This window comes from Thamnophis sirtalis, unplaced genomic scaffold, assembly GCF_051295495.1.
Source record: "Thamnophis sirtalis isolate CommonGarterSnake01/CBP01778 unplaced genomic scaffold, rThaSir2_p1.2 scaffold_3, whole genome shotgun sequence".
Taxonomy (NCBI): Eukaryota; Metazoa; Chordata; class Lepidosauria; order Squamata; family Natricidae; genus Thamnophis; species Thamnophis sirtalis.
The window spans coordinates 119995386-120018202 of NW_028261383.1; the positions used below are offsets into that span (position 1 = coordinate 119995386).

The 22817-nt window shown below is 37.0% G+C and overlaps 1 protein-coding gene across 1 annotated transcript in view; it reads right to left on the reverse strand.

Moving 5' to 3' along the window:
• Positions 1–7941: 7941 nt before the first annotated feature.
• GLP2R (glucagon like peptide 2 receptor) overlaps positions 7942–22817 on the reverse strand; it is a 36947-nt gene continuing 22071 nt past the window's right edge. Inside the window, exons 7-14 of the mRNA XM_087709838.1 lie at positions 18083–18257; positions 16655–16814; positions 16026–16086; positions 13362–13431; positions 12584–12672; positions 10859–10997; positions 9676–9717; positions 7942–8345 (exon numbers count right to left, since the gene is read on the reverse strand). Coding sequence (XP_087565964.1) covers positions 8031–8345; positions 9676–9717; positions 10859–10997; positions 12584–12672; positions 13362–13431; positions 16026–16086; positions 16655–16814; positions 18083–18257 — 1051 coding nt within the window. The 3' untranslated portion in view covers positions 7942–8030. The remainder of the gene's footprint in view (positions 8346–9675; positions 9718–10858; positions 10998–12583; positions 12673–13361; positions 13432–16025; positions 16087–16654; positions 16815–18082; positions 18258–22817) is intronic.

Here is a 22817-nt window from a genome sequence, read left to right on the forward strand (position 1 = left end):
CTCATTTTTCAGAAGGCAGTGATTCATGGGGTGAATTTTACTAGATTATATTGCTAGGAAGATGAGGGCTCTCCTCTTGATGCACAAGGTCAAACATAGCTTTTTGAAAGGCACAGCTAGATAACTGGTGACAGAAATGCTTTGTCCCCAGCTTCAATCTGTTAGTACAGGCATATGATGATCATAGGCATTATTTAAGGATTGGATTTCAGAAAAATTATTGCTTTGTTCTAGCTTTCATCAAGTCTGTTGTGGAATTTAGCCTGGCTTAAATTCAAATGACTTCTTGATGAATCTTCTGAAGCTTGAGGAAAGGAATTGAGGTTTGAGAGGAAATGCCAAATAGAAGATAATTCAATTTAGCAGCCTTCCCACTCCTATTTTAATTTCCTATATCTGTGCAAAGACAGATCTCTCTAGTTATCTGGTAACAAAGAAAATGGGAGAGAAGCACTGGAACAATTATTGATGTTTAACAGACAACATTGTATAATGACAAGTCAGGGATTATGAGAATTATAATCCATGAAATTTTGTTATTTTTTAATTCATTAAAAAAGCAAGTTTCTGTAGCCCTCATTCTTTTAGAGACAGATTTGGGAAGTCTGACATATTTTAATCTTCAAAGTTTGTTAGCTCTTATGAAATGCCTCAAAATTGCTTTTTATTTTTAACATTAAAGATATATAGAAGACTATTGTTGAAAGGATTAACTTGTTTCTAAAAGCTTGCTTGGGCTTAGTGTACTACAGGGTGTCAGTTGAATTATGTAAAAGCCATTTTATAACTAATGTAAAAGAAAAAAAATGGAATAGAAAGGGGGCACCTGGCCAAAGAGGAAAGATGGCAAATATGTCAGAACTGAAAACTTAAAATTAGATGGAGAAAGTATTGAAAGGTTAGTCTGCACTATTTATTTTGAGTACATAGGCACATTCTCCCTCCCTAAATGCATTATTAGAAATATCTTACATTTCTCCTTTCAAAATAGCAAAAATCATTTTTATTTGCAGTTGAAACCTGAGATAACTCCTATATTCCTGAAATCAGCTCTTTGAAAATGTTTACAGCAAACCTACAGTGGATTTTGCTCATGATTTTTCTGGCTATAATAAAAATAAAGAAATTATGTAAATAGAAGTAATCATATAGGTCATTGACTACATTGTTTCAAACTACATTGTTTGTCTTAACATTGAAAACCAAATTTACCTTCTTTTGACATAATTTGGATTTTTTTTTATTTTATTTTTTTGGTTGGTTGGTTGGTTGATTTGTTTGCAGCATGTCTGTCTGGCTCTAGAGATATTACTTTTCTTGCCTCAAAAATGTATTTCTGAAAGGAAGCCAATATTCTGTATTTTTAGCGGTGACCTTAAAAGTTCATGTTTAACTTCTTGTAATGAAATATCTAAAGTGCCAAAAGTATAGTAAAGGCCATCTGATTCACCTGAAACAACTTCAATGAGAACATTTTGGTTCCCTTTCTAAACTACTCAAGGTAGTCCTATTTAATGTGGCAATGATTACATGTGTCAAAAAGATGTAAAAGTGGTCTTTGCTTACAGCACTGCATTTTCACTGGCTATGATCAGATAGTTTATTTTATTTTCCACATAATAAGATCATGATTACCATGCACAGAAACTTGATAAGCGCAACCCTTACTGGAATATATAAGGAGCTATTTGATTGTGGAAATCCTGCGGGCTGCTGGAAGGCATTTAAGAAATTTTTTGCACATAGTTCACTCATGATCTTAATTATTTGTTTTCAGTTCTAAATTTTCTTAAAAGCTGAAAGTATGTTTGTTACTCATGCAAGTTTCTCCTTTGTTAATTACAGCATAACTGCTCCTGATGACATTCTGTATTGGTTTTTTTTTTTGGGGGGGGGGGGGAATAAGCGCTTTCCTTCTATTTTGCCATTCAATGGAATGTATATTAAAAGACTTACAAATCCCAAATCTTTAGCTTTCAGGCAACATATTTTCTGTGACTTCCTGAAGCTGAAGATGGATGATCTACTTAGATGATCACAGGTAAGATGGCCTTAGATTAAAAAAAAAAACTTCCACCAGGCATTTACAGTATTTGCTTTCTTTTAAAGACCTCTTAGCTTCTTAAAATCTCCTCATTATGTATAGCAAATCCTGTGGATTATTTCTGCAAGTACAGGTAGTCCTTGATTTATGATCACAATTGAGCCCAAAATTTCTGTTGTTAAATGAGACATTTGTTAAGAGAGTTTTGCCCCATGTTATGATCTTTCTTGCCACAGTTGTTAAAGTGAATCATGGCAGTTGATAAGCTAGTGACCCAGTTGTTAAGTGAATCTGGCTTCCTCATAGACTTTGCTTAACAGAAGGTCTTAACAGATCCCAGGATACTGAAATGGTGATAACTATGAGTCAGTTGCCAAGCATCTAAATTTTGATCACATGATCATGGGAATGCTGCAAAGGCTGTAACTGAAAAACGGTCATAAGTCACATTTTTCAGCGCCATTTTAACTTTGAATGGTCACTAAATGAATTGTTGTAAATTGAGGACTGTCTGTACTTTCTGTTTTCTTTCCCGAATTGACAGCTAATCAATTTCACCCTATCCCTCAATTTGTAATGTGGAGTAGGTGTATAGAAATAAAAAAAAATGGCATCAAAAAAGGAGAAGGTCTCAGAAATATTTTCTGGAGTTACTTTTTAAAATTTAATGCCTGCAATATTTTTATTAAATTTATATGCTGTCCATCTGAAATCAAGTGACTCTGTGCACCTTCCTGTCCTACTTCTGTCACTGGGATTGTTAATCAAACGGACAATTTTGCCATGTATGTTCTTTCTACTATGTCAGATATTTTATTTCCAAATGATCAAATCTCCTTTCAGAATTCTTGCATATTCTAATTGGATCTGAAACTTCCATTAAAAAAAAATCTTCTCATTACAGCTGCAAGGCCAACAGTGCTGAGTCTAGGCCATACTATTTCTTTACTCTTCTAGATTTAGTTTCAACATTCTACAAGAAAATAATCTGTTGTTGCCTGTAACTGAAGAGCTAAATCTTTTAATCCCATGTAATCCCTTTTTATTACGTTTCCTAGAAAGCAGACACTATTTCACCCACTTTTACAATTTCCATGAGCCCTTTGAAAATATTTTCATATAGGGTGACTGGCAGCTCTACAATCCTCCCCATTCCCACCCTCACTCCCCCAACTTGGGTCTTATTTCCTAATAAATTAGCAAATAGAGAAGTACCAGGTTTGGCAACTTGGGGTCCTCCTGATTATCACTGAGTAAGTAAACAGGGAATGCAAAAAGAAACTACTTTTTAAAGTTTCAGGGTGTCCTCTAAATGTGAAAATAAAACCTCCTACTAGTATCCCAAAGGTACTTTTCAAAAGGCAAGTGAGTTCTCTTGTTTTTCTTTCCCTTGAAAAGTCAAAGAAAGTCCAGTTGTCTTTTGAAAAGCATCTTAGGGACAACCGTGATTTGGATGATTGTCTCTCCATAGAGATTCCTCCTACTAGTGGAACATTAAGAAACCAAAGTAAAAATGACTAAAACTATGTTCACATATATTTTCAGTAACTACAAGCTGGTAGCAGTGCTTGAAAAACAAAATCAGAGGATTTGAACAGTGTGCCTACTTTGACAGAGAAATGAGACTTATCAAATCAAACTAAGGAGACAAAGATGGGAATTGGAAGAAGGAAGCCACTTTCGGTAAGGAAGAAATCCTAAAGAGAAACAATCCAGAAGACATGTTGAATTCAGCATTGCTGCCATTAAGAATAGCTTTTAGAGCCTCACAAGAAAATCAGACTCTTAATATTCAGGGGAAGAGAACGACACTGAGGAGATGACATAGGTCAATGGATCCTTTAAAGGTATAAACCTGTGAACCCACAGACCTGGAAAGCATGCTGCTTGTTTGAGCAAGGGATCATCATTGGTTCCTCACTGAATTGTAGTGTGGTATTAAATAATGTGCCAAAAGTTTCAGTTCTGTGTGTTTCATTTTTTAATTAACAATTTGAATAAAGATGCTCATCAAATTTGCAGTCTATATAAAATTGGGTGGAGTAACTAATACACTCTTGAAGACAGAAGTAAAATTTAAAATTGAATTAGAAAACTAGAAAAATAAGCTGAGAATAACAGAAGGAAATTTAACAGAGACAAATACTACTTAAAAAAAAACCCAACACAGACTAGAAGGCAGAATTTGAACCTTTGGATAATTTGGAATGCTTCTTCAAACATCTGCTGCATTTCTTATCTGATTTTCAGTCTACTTACTGGAATGGCAAGCAGTAATATTAGTGGCAGACAGTGATGTCGGAGACAGAGGAGAGTGAGTAGATTCTGACAGTGTGCAGATCCCCACAGATGTTTGACTCTGACAGTTTTTGCATTTGAGTGTGAGTGGAAATCTGTTTGCTTTCACTTCAAAGGAGAACAAAATCAGGAGATGACTTCAAAAATATAATCATATTCCTTACTTTCTCTCTCCTTATGAAAGATTAAAAGGCATCTGGGAATTGCTAGTATCTGTAGGCTGGTGGGCGGTCAATGTGCAACACGAAATTCAGTGCTCATCAATCATGTTTAAGAACAATTTTGCTTTGACATATTTTATAATCCAAATAATTTTCAGCAGATCCTCAAACAAAGTCGATCCAAAGCACTGGCATTGTTATCTATTCTGTGTCTCCGAGGTGATCATTAAAAATCCTCCTGCCCTTCATATGCATATAAACAAGTAAAAGTCTGATGGGTGATGCTCTGACTACCTGCCTATTTAGAGAAGGCCAACAGAAACCCTGCTAAAGGACTTTGTGTACAAACCTCTCACTCCGCCTTGACCAGAAGGAGATATTTGCTTATTAACTGGGGAGCCTTCTGAACAGAATAATGATATAGAACAGGGATGAGTGGGAATTTTGCCGACTTCCCTTGAATAAACATGGCTTCAGCATTTCAGCAGGGAGATGAATTCCAGAGTGTGCAAGCCTGCCTCAGAGGAGCTAATGTTTTTAGCATGTGGGGCGCATATGCTTGTAAATGGAGTTGCGTGGAAATAAGTCTCATTAATTTTAGTAGGTTTGAATGAAGTTTCTTTGGAATATGCCTAGTGTTTGCAATCATATGGCCATTTGGGGTTTATCTCCTGTGACAATGACGTAATGTTTTTCTTTACTAATACTTGGTGCTAAGAGATTAGGGGGGGGGGATGGCAAGATCCATGACAGAAGGAAATTCGGTGCAAAGCAATTAAAGTTAAAAAAGAGAGAGAGAAGCAAACAGGTCCTCCCTGCCCTGAAACAAACCCCAAAATTTTTGAAGCGTTCTAGAATCCCACAACCAGAGGTGGTATTCAGCAGGTTCTGACTAGTTCTGGAGAGCCATAGCAGAAATTTTGAGTAGTTCAGAGAACTGGTGAATACCACCTCTGACTGGCCCCACCCCCTTCTATTCTCTGCCTCCTGAGTCCCAGCTGATCGGGAGGGAATGGGGATTTTGCAGTAACCTTCCCCTGGAGTGGGGAGAGAATGGAGATTTTATAGTATCCTTCCCCTGTCACGCCCACCAAGCCATGTCCATCAATCCAGGCCACGCCCACAGAACCAGTAGTAAAAAAATTGAATCCTACCACTGCCCACAACCAACTACAAAAGTTTGCAGGTGAAAGGAGACAGACTTCTTGAAAACTATTTTTATCTGATCTATAACTCATTTGCAGGGTTTATATATCCCACTGGATTTTGAATTAAGCCACAGCCATTCAGTTCATACTTAATACTAAGCCATAGGAGATTCAATCATAAATCATACATTACAGTTGAGCCCAAGAGTTTACCTAGCCAACGTCTATCAAGAGTTCTTGGTCTTATATCCTCATGGATGTCATAGTAAGCAGATTGTGCTCAGTGAGATTTCATTTATCTTCCTCACTCACTCCTTCTACAGGCTACTAATTTATCCAAAAATCATTTTAGCATCTCTTCTCTTATCTATTTTTTTTTAATGCCCTGTTCTCTCCATTTAAATCCAGGGTGCCTAGAACATTTACTATGCTTAGGTTTCTTTCCAGATTCTGAAGTTCTAAAATCCCCTCTTTTTTCCTTTTAATCAAGATATATCTACTAATTATATGGCTGTTCACTCTTTTTATTCTGTATTAGAAACAGCAACTTTCTGTTAATTAGGAATAAATGTATATATTTTCATTTCATTTCATTATACTCCCTTTTCTATGGGTAATGAAATACTACCTTTGGATTCCTTGGTCCTGCCATTAAAGCAAAGGCTGCAAGGGGAAAATGTTATTACAGCTGCAGGCTGTCTATTGACTGTTGCAGATTCTGAAGTTGGTATGGTTGGTATTTGCCCCCTTTTAGCTTTCAGTTGCTTGTGCATCTAAGTCTGTGCTCACTTTTCCAGCCTCCAATCACCGGCTACCCATAAAATAAAGCCAACTCTTTACATTAGGAGAATGGGTATAAGTAGGACGTTTTTGAACTTCTCTAGGGTAAACGTCCTGGTTTACAATGACTACATGAGATACTATAAATCTTATGACTGATACCTGAGATATTAAGAATAATTATTATAATTAAACTAAGGTTAATTTAATTCAGATCTAAACTCTGATTAAACTAAACCCATGTGTAATGCCATGTCCATGTTTCCATACTTATTAGATAAACCTAATCTGTGGAGCAAGGAGCAAAAGCCATCAACTGGCAAGAAGAGAAAACACTGCAGTACCCAGCTACTGGCCAATGCATGCAGTAAAATTAAAAAACAGGAACTGAAAGTAACCCAAAACCCAGGATGGTGGAAGAAGAAACCTAGCATTTCTCATGAATCCAGAATGCATGGCTACTTTGGAGCTTGGAGTTCCTCTATTCTCTCTCTTCTGGAAAGAAGTAGAGTTGAGGACAATGTGGAGAAGAAACATAGGCAGAGATGAAAGAGGCAAGAGCTTCTGTCATTCTTCCTTTAAAACAAAAACAACAAATACACAATCCTAAATGAATCCTTTCCAACTGCTAGCCAACTCCCTTGATTCATCTTGCCTTTTTAAGTTGTATTTCAGCTTGTCTGGCTATTTGAGAAATAAGATATTCATACAGCAGTCCCGCAGTGCCCCATCTCTCTCTCTCTCTCATCTATCTATCTATCTGTCTGTCTGTCTGTCTGTCTGCCTGTCTCTCTATCATCTATCTGTCTGTCTGTCTGTCTGTCTGTCTGTCTCTCTCTCTCATCTATCTATCTATCTATCTTTCTTTCTTTCTTTCTTTCTTTCTTTCTTTCTTTCTTTCTTTCTTTCATTTCATCCGGCTGTTTCAAACTTCTCAGATTTTTCTGTTCTGGTTTAAGTCAAATTAATGTTCTAATTGTGTAATGGAAGTCATAGTGATTTGCTTTATAGGTATATTGAAAGGATAACAGAAATTAGGACTTGCAAAGTATATTGAAAGACAAAGCATTAATAACTGTGTCCTAAAACATGATAGCTCTGATTTAACTATTATTTTAGCAAAGGCTGAAAAATACACTTTCAGATGTATAGGCACAAGCATTTAGCTAGTTGTTTCAGTGGTATCATAAAAGGTCTTTGTAGTCCTGAAGTGCAGCCTCCTGGGATCAGATCCTTGGTTCAGTCAGAGTAGCAGTCAGACTCTGATGGACCTAATACTGGAGGTTTCAGAAAGAGCAGCAGGTTCTCTCACTGTGTGTGTGTGTGTGTGTGTGTGTGTGTGTGTGTGTGTGTTCCCTTTATCCCATGAAGTGTTGATACCAGATCCAGTTCCTGAGAATTAAGAAAAATGACCTGTTGCGGCTCCTAGCCTATGCCAATAATTTTTTTACTGACAAAATGAAAAATGGATTGGGGGGCGGCGGGCAGAGAGGAGATGTATCAAAGCCGCTTTCATTTTGCCATTTACATTGGATCTTTAATTCCAGTGGCTTCCATGCAAAAGATAGATCCCAACAAATTTACTTTTCTCTTAAAGTCCTAACCCTCGTTTTCCTCCAGAGCTTCTTCAATGGTCTCCCCATTGGCGATTTCTTCCTCGCTGCTGTCAGAAACGCTTGCTCTGAGGTTGTGTCTTGCTGTGGGGCCTCGTTCCGCATTGCAGCATGTTCTCACCTTGGCCGCCTGCTTCTTGGGAGGCTGCATCACCTCAAGGGAGGGATCGTTATTGCCCAAATGCTGCTTGTTTGGACATTTCCTTAGGTGCTTGATGTTCTTTCCAAGAAAGCAGGGCATATAGACAAAGGGGTCTGCTAGCAAGAAACGAGACCACTGCTTGCGTAATTCAGCCTTTACCTGGGGGGAAAAGGGAAAAAAGTTGACAGGATTATAACAGCCGTTTCCAAGTGGGAATCTTCTAAATAAGAACTGTGGTGGTGCAGTGATTAGAATGCAGTATTGCAGGCTAATTCTGTCGACTGCCAGCAGTTCAATCCTGACTAGCTCAAAGTTCACTCAGCCTTCCATCCTTCTGAGGTTGGTAAAATGAGGACCCAGATTGTTGGAGGCAATATACTGACTCTGTAAACCACTCAGAGAGGGCTGTAAAGCACTGTTAAGCATTTAGATATAAATCTTAATGCTATTGCCAACACAATATAGTTATTATATAGCATGGCTATTGGTGATTACCTTTAACATATTAACAGAGTTGGAAGAGGCCTTGCAGGTCATCTAGTCCAACTACCTGCCCAAGCAGGAGACCCTAAGAGCCAAGGTGGCGCAGTGGTTAAATGCAGCACTGCAGGCTACTGCTAGATCAGCAGGTCAGTGGTTCAAATCTCACCGGCTCAGGGTTGACTCAGCCTTCCATCCTTCCGAGGTGGGTAAAATGAGGACCCAGATTGTTGGGGGCAATATGCTGACTCTCTGTAAACCGCTTAGAGAGGCCTGAAAGGCCTATGAAGCGGTATATAAGTCTACTGCTATTGCTATTGCTATATTACCCTACATCTGCCTCTACCTAGGATCGAACTCACAACCTCCTACTTGTGAGGCGAGAGCTCCACCTCTACTGAATGACTGATTTCTGTCCCTCTACATTCAACTGTATGTACATCCACCAGATTAAACAATGTCATATTCATCTGAGTTCATCGGCTAGTCATATTTTTATTTTGCCTCAGTAATTCTGCATGACAAGTAAAAGGCATCTAACCAGTTAATGTGGAAATGGGAATAGTAAAGCATTCCCTCCCAACACTCCCAATATCACTACAATCCATTTTACACCATTTTGCAAAGGAGCATGAAAAATCACTGAAAAACAAAACTTGAATCTGCTCTCTCAACTTGGATTATGTCTGCTTTTCTCTACTAGAGAAATGGGCAGCGCAAACCCTCTCTCCATAAACAGAGGCCCTTCCAGGAAGGCTATTGGCTAATTGCGTAGTATGACAGATTGTGCATGCTTCTCACAAGTTCATCTGTTCGCAAGTAGGTGGCCAACTTGCTGGATCAAGCCAGGTCTTTTCAACTATTACAAGTAATATGATGGAAAAATTAATAATTCTTTAATCAATTTTCCATAACTGAATGATCATCAAAGAACTATAAGCCAGGGTGTTCTGAGCAACTGGGGTTGGGATGCAGGTCTGAACAATGAGAAATGAAAAAGATGATGTACCTCGCCATTATAAAAGCAATATAAAAGTGCTACGAGAAAACCCTGGAAGAGAAAGAGAAAGTCAATTAGATTTGAGGAACAAATGACAAAGTACCATTTGACTTGGAATTTATCTAATCAGAGAAAACTTTTACAAAAACTACCTGAAATATGAGCCATCATGATGGCAAATTGAACATAAATGCAACTATCTTCCTCTTGCTCAAGAATCGTTTTTGCCTCTTAACGATCATAAAGGTTTCGACCTGTATCCTTCCTGAATAATCTGCTTAATTTTACATTGAACATTTTGCTGGAGGAAACATCTGGCTTGCTATTTTAAACCACTATGGTTGGTTACAATATAATATATCATTTCTCCCTAATCAGACTTTTTTAACCTTACACTGTGCAGGAAAACTTGTAATCTAAAGTTTAGGACACATTATATTTATGCCTGTTGAATTACATCTGTCTAGATTCTAGAATGTGGTTGTGGAATTTTGAAAGGTGAGCATTAAATTTAAAATGTTTTCCAAAAGATCAGTTTATTCTATTCCCCCACTTATTATGCACGTTTTAAAATTATATTTTCAGAACTATCCATATTGGACTGATATAAATCTAATATTGTTATATAAATATAGACTAAGCCAAATACTGCACATGTGATTTTTCTTCACAAGTTTTTTATTCTTTTTTGGTAGCAATGACAAACTAGGTTTATTTTGTTGTTGTTTTGTCTGATAAGTAACAAAAATTCAGTTTATTGAAGGCATTGCTAATTGAGGAATTATTATTATACATATTAGCCAAATCTGTTCCTCTGACTTATAAGGAAACATAGCAAATTTGAATTTGGCAGTCACTTGAAGATTGTTTCAAAAAACTCTTAACAAATAATTGAAGTGACACCACTGAAAAATCATGTTAAGTTTGCAAAGAATTCTAGACAAATAATTTAACGAGATGCTGGTATTTTAAAGATTATACTAGATGTTGTTTATTCAGTAGTAAAAGTTTAATGTTTGCCTCAAATCCTATTTTAAAAATATGTATTAAATTATATTTTAATTTTTTTATTATGCATCATTTATTAATGAGCCATGATAATGGTTTTTGATTATTATTTTTCCACATCTGTATTCTGTAAAGTTGATGTTAAATTTGTTTAACCCACTTCCATCACACTTCCCAAACTTACATGGAAAGAGCCAATGGTTAGCTGAATGAAGGTTTTGACATTCCTGGAGAATCCTTCAACATGATCATCCATGATGAAACTAAAAATAATCTCATGAATTCCAAGTAAAGGTATTAATACAAGAGTTGACCTCGCCAACCTTAAAATAAAAACAATCACCAACATGAATTAAATTCTTGAAATAAAACTCAACAAGAAACACATAATTGAATGATAACAGTCAATTCCTCGAGACATTGATTTGGGATTAATATTAGATTGGAATTAATATTAGTGATAACTCCATAATAAGACTGCAACCCTGTGATTCTTGGAACAATGTCTGAGTAACTTTAGAACCAATTGTTTCTCCCTTTCAAGGTGACAGACAGGGCCTTCGTTGGTCAATCTTACCTGGGAAAAGACCCGAATACAACAAGACCAGCATATATATATATGCACATGTGTGTGTGTGTGTGTGTGTGTGTGTGTTTGTGTGTGTTTGTGTGTGTGTGTGTTTTCTGACCCACCCACCCCCCGGCCTGTGAATAAACCAGAACACAGGCTTGGCTGTTTGCCACTATTTAACTACTAAGATAAAAATCCTTTGGCTGAGGGCCCAGACAACTCACATTCAATAGAATCGTTTGGCAGCAACCCAGATAATTCAAATGAAGCAACGCAGATAATCCGAACGAACAGACACAGCTAGAATACAGACAGATTTTCTTCACTACTAGTTCGAACGGTTGTTTCCTGCAAATGTCCCCTCCCAACGCCTCACTTATAAACTCTCTTGGGAGGGGCCCATCTGCAACCACCTGAACGTAATTATCTTCTATGAGTCTGCCTACGGAGTTGCTGCTTGCGTTTCTCAGCCCTTCTCAATTGAGCTTCAGGGAGAAACTGCCTTTGATCTTCCCCACTGCTCCATGCCTCAGGCGCCTCCTGGTGTCCAACCAGCCTCTCTGGTCCCTGCTCTGAATCTGAACCCTGCACAGGATCCTCCACATCTTCCATGGCAGACTCATATGGTTCCTCGCTATCCGAGTCCATCAGCAGCTCAACCGGATCCTGCTGGGCCACAACATATATGTATATGTATATGTATATATGTATGTGTATATATATCAATCATATTGTGTGTGTGTGTGTGTGTGTGTGTGTGTGTGTGTGTATACATATACATACATACACACACACATCATATCATATCATATCATATCAGATTTACATTTTGGAATTGTGGATTTGTTTGTTTGTTGAATCTTGCATTCTGTGCAAAGTCGTGAGAATCCATCTAACTTGCTATCCAAAATGCAACATGATTGGTACAGCTTATTGTCCCACTTTTCACTTTAAGTTTAGTATCCATTTTGTTGCAATTTCAGCTTCTTTAAAAGCAACACATTCTTCTAAAAGAAACAGCAAAGATTCTTCTGGACCTTTAATAACAAATGCATTTAGCAAAGTAAATCAATGGTTCTCAATCTTGACAACTTTAAGATCTGTAGATGGCTGGGGAATTCTGGGAGTTGAAGTCTATAGATCTAAAAGTTGCAAAAAATGAGGAACATTGATATAAATCTTTGGAGATTTTCATTTACATTATCAGGTGAGTGAAACGTCAAACAGATATGTATTACAATATTGGCCAAATATATAGACTCCCATATGGCTGTGAATCAAATCCAGCCTGTGTTTTCTTTTAAATGGTGCAGAAAATTATAAGAAAGTGATATCTACCTGAACTTATAGTCACGAAAAGTCATCTGCTGAGCTTTAAGTTTGGAAAGTAACAGTTTCAGAATGTTCAGGAAAATGCAGAAATTAACCTTAGAAAAAACACACCACACATTACAATTGGTATCTCTAAAATTTTGTTTGTCCACAAAATTATTTCCATCAGGGATTTCCTAAAGGCAAGACAACTGCAAGAAACACCATTCAGTCTGTTTTTAACAATTTTAATGTATTGAATCTTGGCTTTCAAGTATTTCCTATACAATATTGTTGCTCTGTCCTGCTTGTTACTTTGAAATAGCTTACTAATAGTAATTGGAGATCAGGGAAGGAAAGGAGTAGTAGTGAACCAAAAAGAAGAGAAAAGTGCTGAGATTTAGTACTAGTGGCTGAGTGGCTGCTACAGAAGAAAAATATATATAAAATATCATTGAACATAAAGAATGTCGTATTTCCACAAAAACAATAAATAAACATGTTTTTCTTACTAATTTATAATGTTGATAGTAATTATTGGACATAGATCCTCCCTACTAAGTTGCTGCTTGACAACTCTGGACTCCTGTTAAGGAGTAATTACAACTTCACATTGATATAAGATATAACATTTTCAAATATCTAGTCTTTTGAACTACATATTTGCTACCTAAACCTGATAGCAGGACAATAGGAATTCTTCGTGTCTTTCTTACATTGGAAAGGCAACTCTATGTAAATGGAGGGCCTGTATGTGAACTGATGACCTGATGTTACTTATGATTTGCAAACAAGTGATCCTTACAACAATGGAAAATAATATGGGTCCTCGAATGATCCACCAGACTATCATGTTCTCATTTGTTGACCAGCATCTAGAAAACAAATAACATTTTATTATTTCATGTAATAACAAACAATGAACCATGCTTGTTATTATTGTTTTTAAAACTCAAGATGAATTATAGAATTGTATCAAAACTCATATGAGTTAAAAGTTTCAAGGAAGATCAGCAGAACTGCGGTTATATACAAGATCTCTCATCCCTTCCTAAGATCTTATGTTTTGTTCTCTGGGAAAATAATCCATTGAATAGATAATACACTTTTCCTCCAATGGCCCACCACAATTTTAAACAAAATTTAGCACTCCAGCCTTCCTCTTGAGATTTCTTCAGAACCTCTGAAATTGAACTCATTTATTCATTGTAGAAGGACGAAACTATAATCACTTGTTAAAAATTATTCTGAATCTCTGACACCTGATTCAAAATGTGATAGCCATCCATCAGTCTTCTGGTGAAAAGGAACATAGTGTTATGGACCAGAGGATCAATAGCAAGAAGAAGAGGAGTCAGGAGTTCTTCAAAATATTCAAAACCCAGCAATGGACTGATCTCCATTTCATGAGAATTGTTTGTGGCATAGTATAAAAAGTGTCATCTAGATTTTTATATCACTAGTCTTCACAAAGGATGATAATATAAATAAGGTATATCTTTGGATCATTTTAGACTCAAAACTTGTTCTCAGTTCTGCAACACTTTAGAAATTAAAACTAAACTTGATATGCAAGGGATTTTGGAAGGAAGACTTGAACCAACACTAACCTTTCTTGGTTTCTAAAAAATAATCCACTGGAGGTTTTCAAGAAGACATTGGACAATCATTTGTATGAAATGGTTGTAAGGTTTCCTATCTGAGCAAGAGGTTGGACTAGAAGACCTCCAAAGTCCCTTCCAACTCATTCTGTTATTATGCAAATCCCAAATTTTCCCCTCCCTTTTTTTAGCCTTTAAAAAACATCTCTGATGGTTTCGGTTGTAGCAGACTATAACATTATTTCTTATTTATAATGGGAATGGAGATTGCCAATATATTGAGTGAATAATAACAACAACAACAACAACAACAATAATAATAATAATAAATTGTAAAAATAAATAATAAAATAAAATAAATAATAATAATAAATAATAATAAATAAATTTAAATAATAAATTGCTGCACAATCCAGTAGCACAAATGATCCATTGGAATTTGTGCAAAAATTATAATATTAAAACAGCAACAAACTGGTGGGAACATCAGCCTGAAAAAGTCACCGAAAATCAGATGTTCAAGATCTTGTGCGATTTTCGCATACAAACGGACAAAATACTGGCGCATAATACACCAGACATCACACTGGTTGAGAAAAATAAGGTCACAATCATAGACATCGCAATACCAGGTGATAGCAGGGTCGCCAAGAAAGAACAGGAAAAAATCGCAAAATACCAGGACTTAAAAATTGAAATTCAACTATTATGGCACAAACCAGCAGTGGTAATTCCAGTGGTAATTGGCACACTGGATGCTATTCCAAAAGCACTGGAATTACATTTAAAACAGTTAAAAATTGACAAAATCTCCATCAGTCAAATGCAAAAAGCCGCACTGCTTGGATCTGCATGCATATTACGAAAATACGTTACGACGTCCTAGGCCCCTGGGTGGGGCCCGACTAGTAACCAATGCCAAATCCAGAGAAACAACTGGCCGCATTCTGTTGTTGTGATTATAATAATAATATTTTTTTTAAAAAAAATTGTCCTTGGGTATTTCTAAACTTTAAGATCCCATAATGCTTACTTACAAATAAGCAAATTGCAACTGCAATGGAATCTACCTCCAGATAAGAACAGTACAGAATTACATTCTTAATTTCTTAGAAAAAGACACAAGGAGACAACCTTCTATCTCTGGATGATACTGAATTGAAATTCCTCCCATTTTTGACCATCACCTGTATTTCCATGGGATGTTGGAAATTCACAATATCTGGAGTACCAAACGTTGCCTATCCCGGGAGTCTAGACTGGTTTAACATTAAGAATGAAGAGCCTAAGAGCTGTTGATTACGTTTTTCCCTTCTTTATCATTCACAAGAATTATCTTATCACATTTGGTGTTCCAGCCCAACTCTAAGTATGGCCAAAGCCCAGTAGTCTCTTGTTTGGCTGGATAAACATGCATTGACTCTAATCTCAATGTCTTGCCATCTGTTTAGGATTATTCACAGCCCAACATATCTTTGTGTCAGTACTGGTATACATATTTGCAATCTGATTTCTGTTTTAACATGATGAAAATTTCTGTCCTTTCGTGCTGTTTCTTCTATTCTGTCCCTTTTTCTGCTCCTCTTTCAATCTGGAGAAGGCCATAGAAGTGATTTTTGCTGCATTCTAACCTTTCTAGTTGATATATTTTTAAAAGTTAAAATTATGCCCTTAATAAGAATGTGTTTAGGAGGCTGCAAAAAAGTTTTCTTATTGCCTAGCAATGCAGCTGCCATAACAAATGGTTGATCATCTTTAATCTAAACATTGTGGGAAAATAAACAAAAGGCTCTTTTTCTATTGGCACAAAAAAGGCAAGAATAGAAACAATGAAACCGATTAAGGGAATATTTAAGGCAGTAACTTACACGTTATGCTCCAATTGGTATTTTAGTATTCCCCAAGGAGCTACAAACAAAATTGGAGAACCTGAAAGGAAAAACAAGAGGTGGATATTCTTGTATGACAAGGCCTAATACAATTTCTGACCATATCAAGTGTTCTGAGTTAAAAGCATTTCTTCTAGTTTGATTGGTTAGAATGGCCTTCTATTTTTCTCCCAATTTCACAGTCTAATATATTATTAAATCACTATAACAAGGATAGCTGATATATGGGGATTATCACTAGTTATGTAAATAAAGAAAAGGCCAATGGTCTCAATAATTTTGTTTTCTTTAGAGTTTGTTCCTTGTTCCACTCAACAAATATGTTCATAGATATTTGCCTTCTGGTTTACATGTGCTTTGAAAGTCTCCAAGCAAATAATGGCAGCAGCAAACTTTAAGACTTGCATTTACCTAATAATTTGATGTAAAAATACACAGCAAGTTTAGTTTCCTATGCTGACTGAAATGTTTTCAACAGGATAATTAACAGGAAATAAACCAAAGGTTAGTTTTGACTCGTCCCAGCTGAATAGCTGAACCAATCATGAAACTGACTGAAAGATGTAAACCTATCAGTCTATCTTCCCCTTGGAAAAATCCAAGCTTACCCCATCCAATGAAGGTGTATCTCAGCAGCTGATGTTTCTCAAACAGCACAGTTGCTACTAATAACCTGTAGAGGTAAATTCCTTCCACTAAAAGCCAGTAAGAATTTGCTCCAACAACATATTGCATAAAAAGAGGGCCCATCTTGCATAAAGCTAGTTTCTGCAAAAATGAGACAAAAAGAATTAATAACACTGTGCAGCATCCCAGTAGGGATTAACTTATTTTGCCCTTGTGTTTATTGGCTGCAGGAATATATGCTACTTTCCTGGAAACAATTGGTCAGACATTACATTTCAAGTCCATGAGGAAAAGAGTTGCTAATACTAAGCAGGGCTGTTGAAAACTCATACTTTAGTGTTTGAATTTTGTTCCTCTTTCTTTCTTCCGTCTTTTAAACTGCCCCATTTTGGGATATCATGTTTTAATTTATTGTGTTGTGGTGTCGCAGTGGTTAGAATGCTCTATTGCAGGCTAATTCTGCCGACTGCCAGCAATTCTCAATTCTCACTGGCTCAAGGGATGGGATCCTACCTGTTAAATAATTGATTCGCTGAGTGCGCATCAATTCGGAAGCTGAGGCACGGCAATCTACTCTACTACGCAACTCAGCGAAGAAGATAAAGGTAGGTAAAGCCTGGGGGGCAGGCCCAATTGCTAGTGGGAATGAAATGGTTCACACCCAGCTGATCTTCAAAGCTACCGGTTCACCTGAACTGGTCCAAACCGGTAGAATTCCACCCCTGCTTCCATCCTTCTGAGGTCAGTAAAATAAGGGGCAATATCAGAGATGGGTTTCTACCGGTTTGGACCAGTTTGGCTGAGTAGGTAGTAATTCGGCCTGCCATGCCCCCGAACTGGTTCTGTCAGTGGCACCATAGGTAGCGCCATTTTGTTTTTTGTTTCTGCACATGTGCAGAAGCATTTTTAGTACTGTGCATGTGCGCATCAAATGCATGCATCAAGCGCGAGCATGAAGCACACACGCAGTGCATCCCTGAGCAAACCAGCAGTAGCAGCAGCAGGAACCCACCCCTGGGCAATATACTGACTCTGTAAAACCACTTAGAAAGGGCTGTAAAGTACTGTAAATAAGTGTATAAGTCTAGGTGCTATGGCTATTGCTAGTTTTTCTGAGAGTTAACAGAATAGGAGTCAATAAACAATATATACAGACAAAAACTATTTTAATCTGCTTTCTGACTTTGCCTTTGTGCATCAATTATTGTTGCTTAAAATTAGCTATTAGATCTCAGGCAGTAAACAAGGGATGAGCATCATATAAATGCTACAAATGAATGTAGTCAGAAAATATAACTCTGCAACTATTTTATTGTTTCTGAATTTAAAAATCGATGTGGGCAACAACAGACATCACTCTTGCTGCTTCGGTCACTTAATATGAGCACTGAGAGTGCCTGCTGCAATACCTCTGGACTCAAGGAAGAAATCCATCCACTTTCATCAGCTGGCCTTTCTGACTCTGAAGAAAGAAACTTGTAAGTACTGCGTGTTATGCTGTCTTTTATTAGAACTCCTGCAGCTCGGAGGATAAACGAAGCAAAGAGATTCATATGGATGTAGTTTCTCGTGCAATGCAGTTTCCTGAAGGGGAAGAGAAGCACAATCTATAAGAATATGGCAAAGTTTGTTATAGTTTTATCAGAAGTACATGCTCTTTTCCTGATGAAAGTGGGAAGTTATATTCTTTGGGGATGATGGTGGGCTGACCATGATGAGTGTTACTGGATCAGGGGTCTGCAACCTTAAACACTCAGAGCCGTTGGGACCCATTTCCCATAGAAAAGAAAACACTGGGAGCCACAAAACCTGAGTGGGCATGGCCAACTCAACATCCACTCACTCCCACCCAGTCACATGACTCCCCAGTCAACCTATCCAGGTTTTGTGGCTCCTGGTGTTTTCTTTTCTGTGGGAAACATGGTGGGATCTCCCAACAGGGAGCCACATCAGAGGGACGAAAGAGCCGCATGTGGCTTTGGAGCGATGGGTTGCTGACACCCAGCTTAGCTAGTTGGGTGGCAGGTGAAACTGTATACAATGCCATAGCTCAGGTGTGTCAAATTTTTCAACTTTCAATTTCCAAACATTAGGAGCACTCAAAAGTCCCTGTGAGCTTTCACTGCATTTGAATTAGAAGCTTTTATTCTTCTGATGTTGCGTCTCCTCCCAACATAATCAATTTTTCCCAAATTAACTTCTGTTCAAAGGTTCTATTACAAAGAATCTCCTAGTACACTGTTCCCTCCATAAGGTGATCAGATCATGATACAGGTACAGGTAGCCATTGACTTACAACAGTTCTTTTAGTGACCATTTGAAGTTACAACAATGCTGAAAAAAGTGACTTGTGACCATTTTTCACACTTATGATCATTGCAGAATTCCCATGGTCATGTGATCAGAATTCAGATGCTTGGCAACGGACTCATATTTATGATATTTGCAGTGGCCCGGGGTCATGGGATCACTTTTTGTGACCTTCCGACAAGCAAGGTCAGTGGGGACGTCATATTCACGGTGTTACTAATTTAATAAATTGCAGTGATTCACTTAATAAGTGTGGCAGGAACGGTCATAAAATGGGGCAAAAATCACTTAACAAATGTATCACTTAAAAACATAAATTTTGGGCTCAGTTGAGGCTGTAAGTCAAGGACTACCTCTACTCAGATGTTCATAATCCCGTCCCTGCTTGTGCAGACTTTCTTTATTGCGTTCCTCTCTTGTGTGCTTCCAGTACAGGAAGGATTGTGAGGGTTCTGACATTTTAAAGGGGGGGGGGATGAAATCATCACTTCAAAAAGCTCAGACTTTTAGCACTACCTGAGACCTCCTAACATAGTATAATCACATTAATATTCCTGCATTTGACAAATGAAAGCTCTTATTTGCAACATAACCAGATTCCAGAGGTCAATTAAGACAAATTAATGTACTGTATTCTGGAAGAGTCCTTACGGAGGAATGGTTCAGATATAATTTGCTAGGCAGTGGGTAACTTCATTGTGCATCTCCTTCACCTCCTGAGGACCTGTGTTGCCTTATGCATAGCAAGAATAAATGTTGATTTAAAACAAAAGAATTATTATTTGCAAGATGTTCCTGCTACTGTTTATGTACTGGAAAATGTTCTTCTAGTCTGAACAGAGCAAAGGAAAATATAGCTGTTTAGCTGAGAGTGTAATAATGTTGATGATTGCAATCAAAATGTCAAAGTTGCAGTATTTTAAAATTCTAATTCAGTTTTTTTAAAAAAAAATATGCATGCAGATATATAAAACTGAGCAGGACTGAGCAAAACCAGAGTAACAAGCGTTGCGGCTGGAATCAAAGTCATCACCACTCACCACTCACCACTCATCACAACAAAAGTCTACAAGAGTTTAGTAACATTAAACATTACATTTGTTCCTTAGTTCTGGATCTTTTCACTTTAGGTTAGCCCAATTCAGAGCAAAAAATAAATAAATTGCACAATGAAATTGAAGCTTGGTCTAGTACTAAAAGATAATGTAATACTAAATATTAACAAATAAGGATATTTTATATGTTTATGAAAATATCCTTATGTAACCTTCATATTATAAAATCCAACTATGGGAGTGATCATTTGTACATTGGTGCAGTGGTTAGAGTACACTACTGGCAGGCTACTTCTGCTGACTGGCGGCTGCCTGCAATTTGGCAGTTCAAATCTCACCAGGCTCAAGGTTGACTCAGCCTTCCATCCTTCCAAGGTGGACAAAATGCGGACCCAAATTGTTGGGAGCAATAGGCTGCTTCTGTAAAACTGCTTAGAGAGGGCTGGAAAATCACTGTAAAGCGGTATATAAGTCTTAAGTGCTACTTCTATTGCTATTTTAATATGAGAATATGCTTTCCATACCCATGACATGTTTGCAATAAATAGCTGTGATTTCTATAAGTAACGCATGTCAGCAAAAATGAAATTGTGTAAAAAAGAACAAAACTCAGAAATGATTTAATAGTCTGGGACAAAGGTTAATACCTTTGCCTAATTAGAACTCAAGGGGAGTTATGTTGACTAGAAATGATCCACCAGGAATTGGCATATTTTGAAAAGCATCAATGAAACAGATACAACAAAATGTGCCTAAACTGTAGATCATGCATAGAAAAAGACTGATGTTTGTCTTGTTTCTGCATCTTTGAAGCATTCTCCTTATTTGTCTGCTATCTAACCAAGGATCATAAACAATCATTAAAAGACAGCCCGTTTCCTTCCAAATACTTGGCCCTTTAAAACGAAATGATTGCTGTAGTCTTCATGAATTATATAGCCATGTTTATATAATAAACTTTGGAATAACTAAAACTCTAAAATGATGAAATCAACAACAACTGCCATGCAACACTGAAGAACAAATCAAAGTCCAAAGTTAGAAATAAGCATTGGAGAAAAGTTGAGGACTCCATTCCATGGCATATTTTTATTAAGCCACCTGTACAAAACTCTCTTATTTTTTTCATATGAGAGCCAGTTTGGCATAGTGATTAAAGGCACCAGGCTAAAAAAGATGGAAACCATAAGTTTTAGTCATGTCTTAGGCAGCTGCATGACCTTGGACCAGTTTCTCTGTCCCAGACCCAGGAAAAAAGCAAGAGAAAACTACGTCTGAAAATATTGCAAAGAAAACTGCAGGGACTTTTTTTTACGCAGCAGCAGGAGTCAAGATTGGCTCAAAGGTATCAAAACAAACCAATCCCCATATGGAACTATTAAAATTCCTTTTCATTTTTCTTTCCGTTCCTATTCTCCAGACTATACACTTTGTTACATTAAGTGGCTTCTCGTTAAAGACTTTGCTACCACTTTATCTTGCATCAGCTTATTAATGTTACTCTTGTATTATGTGCCTGTTATTACTTGGTTCATTACTGATATGATGTAGTATACTTCAAACACAACATGTGTTTGATGGCTTTGTGAAAGGGTACTCAACACATCACTGTAATATTTAGCACAGTCAAAGTTCATTTTTTTAAAAAAGAATAATGTTCTTGCATCAAGTAAGCATAGGCAAAATTCTGCTGGTTATTCTACTTTTCTCAAGCTCAGTAGTTGATGCATTTCATTGCTTTTATGTGTGAACATAAAATCATATAATGCAAATTGCAACAGAACTGAACCAAGAACATGAGGTTCAGGATGTTTTTCCATGGTCAGTTATAATTCTGTTCAGTCAAAATGATTTGAGAGAGTTTGGGTTCTCTCCTCTCCTTTCATCTCATTGCAATCTGTACTATCCTATTCTTGGTAGTAAAATTTTAATTGTAATTTAGGAATCCCGTTGTTCCATTTACATATGGATTTCACTAACAATCTTCCCTCTTGAACTCATGGTAAGGTTGTTCGCTTGTATTTAAGCTGAGCTGGTAAGACAATTCCATTCTAGGTCATCAAACCTGAGAACATGTGAGGCTGGCTTGACAGTAAATATTTGTTTGCAGTAATAGTAGTAGCAATAGCACTTAGACTTATATACCATGCCATAGAGCTTTACCACACTCTCTTGGTGGTTTACAGAGTTAGCATTATTTGCATATTGCTCTCAACAATCTAGGTCCTCATTTTATCAATGTTAGAAGGATGGAAGGCTGAGTCAAACAGGATCAAACTCCAGGCTGTGAGCAGAGTAAACTTGCAGTACTGCATTCTAACCACTGCATCAGGAGGGCTCCTAAATAAACAAATAATCGAATGCAGTGGTTCCTCAGCTATTCCTTTAATTTCAGTGTTGGTTCTCTATGATTGACATTTCCAAACTAGTCATGATTGTCACAGACTTATTTGAGGAAGGATGATTTAATTCTAATGCAAATACTTTTGGCCAAAAATTTTGGGTGACAGGGTAAATATGCTAGGGTAAGATATATTTCAAATATTTTCAATATTTGATATGTTATTGGCAGTCATCAAAAAATTTATTTTACTAAGGCAAGAGATATGAAAAACATTATTTCATTGTTCGAGTAAAGTCTATAATTTTGTAATTCATTCCTCTGACTCTCCCCAAATTCTTCCTGAAAGGTTCCCTCATCTATTTTTCCTTTGTTAATATCTAATTTGGCTGTTGTAGGAAGACATTTTTTACCTCTTTGTATATTTCATAGTCTGTG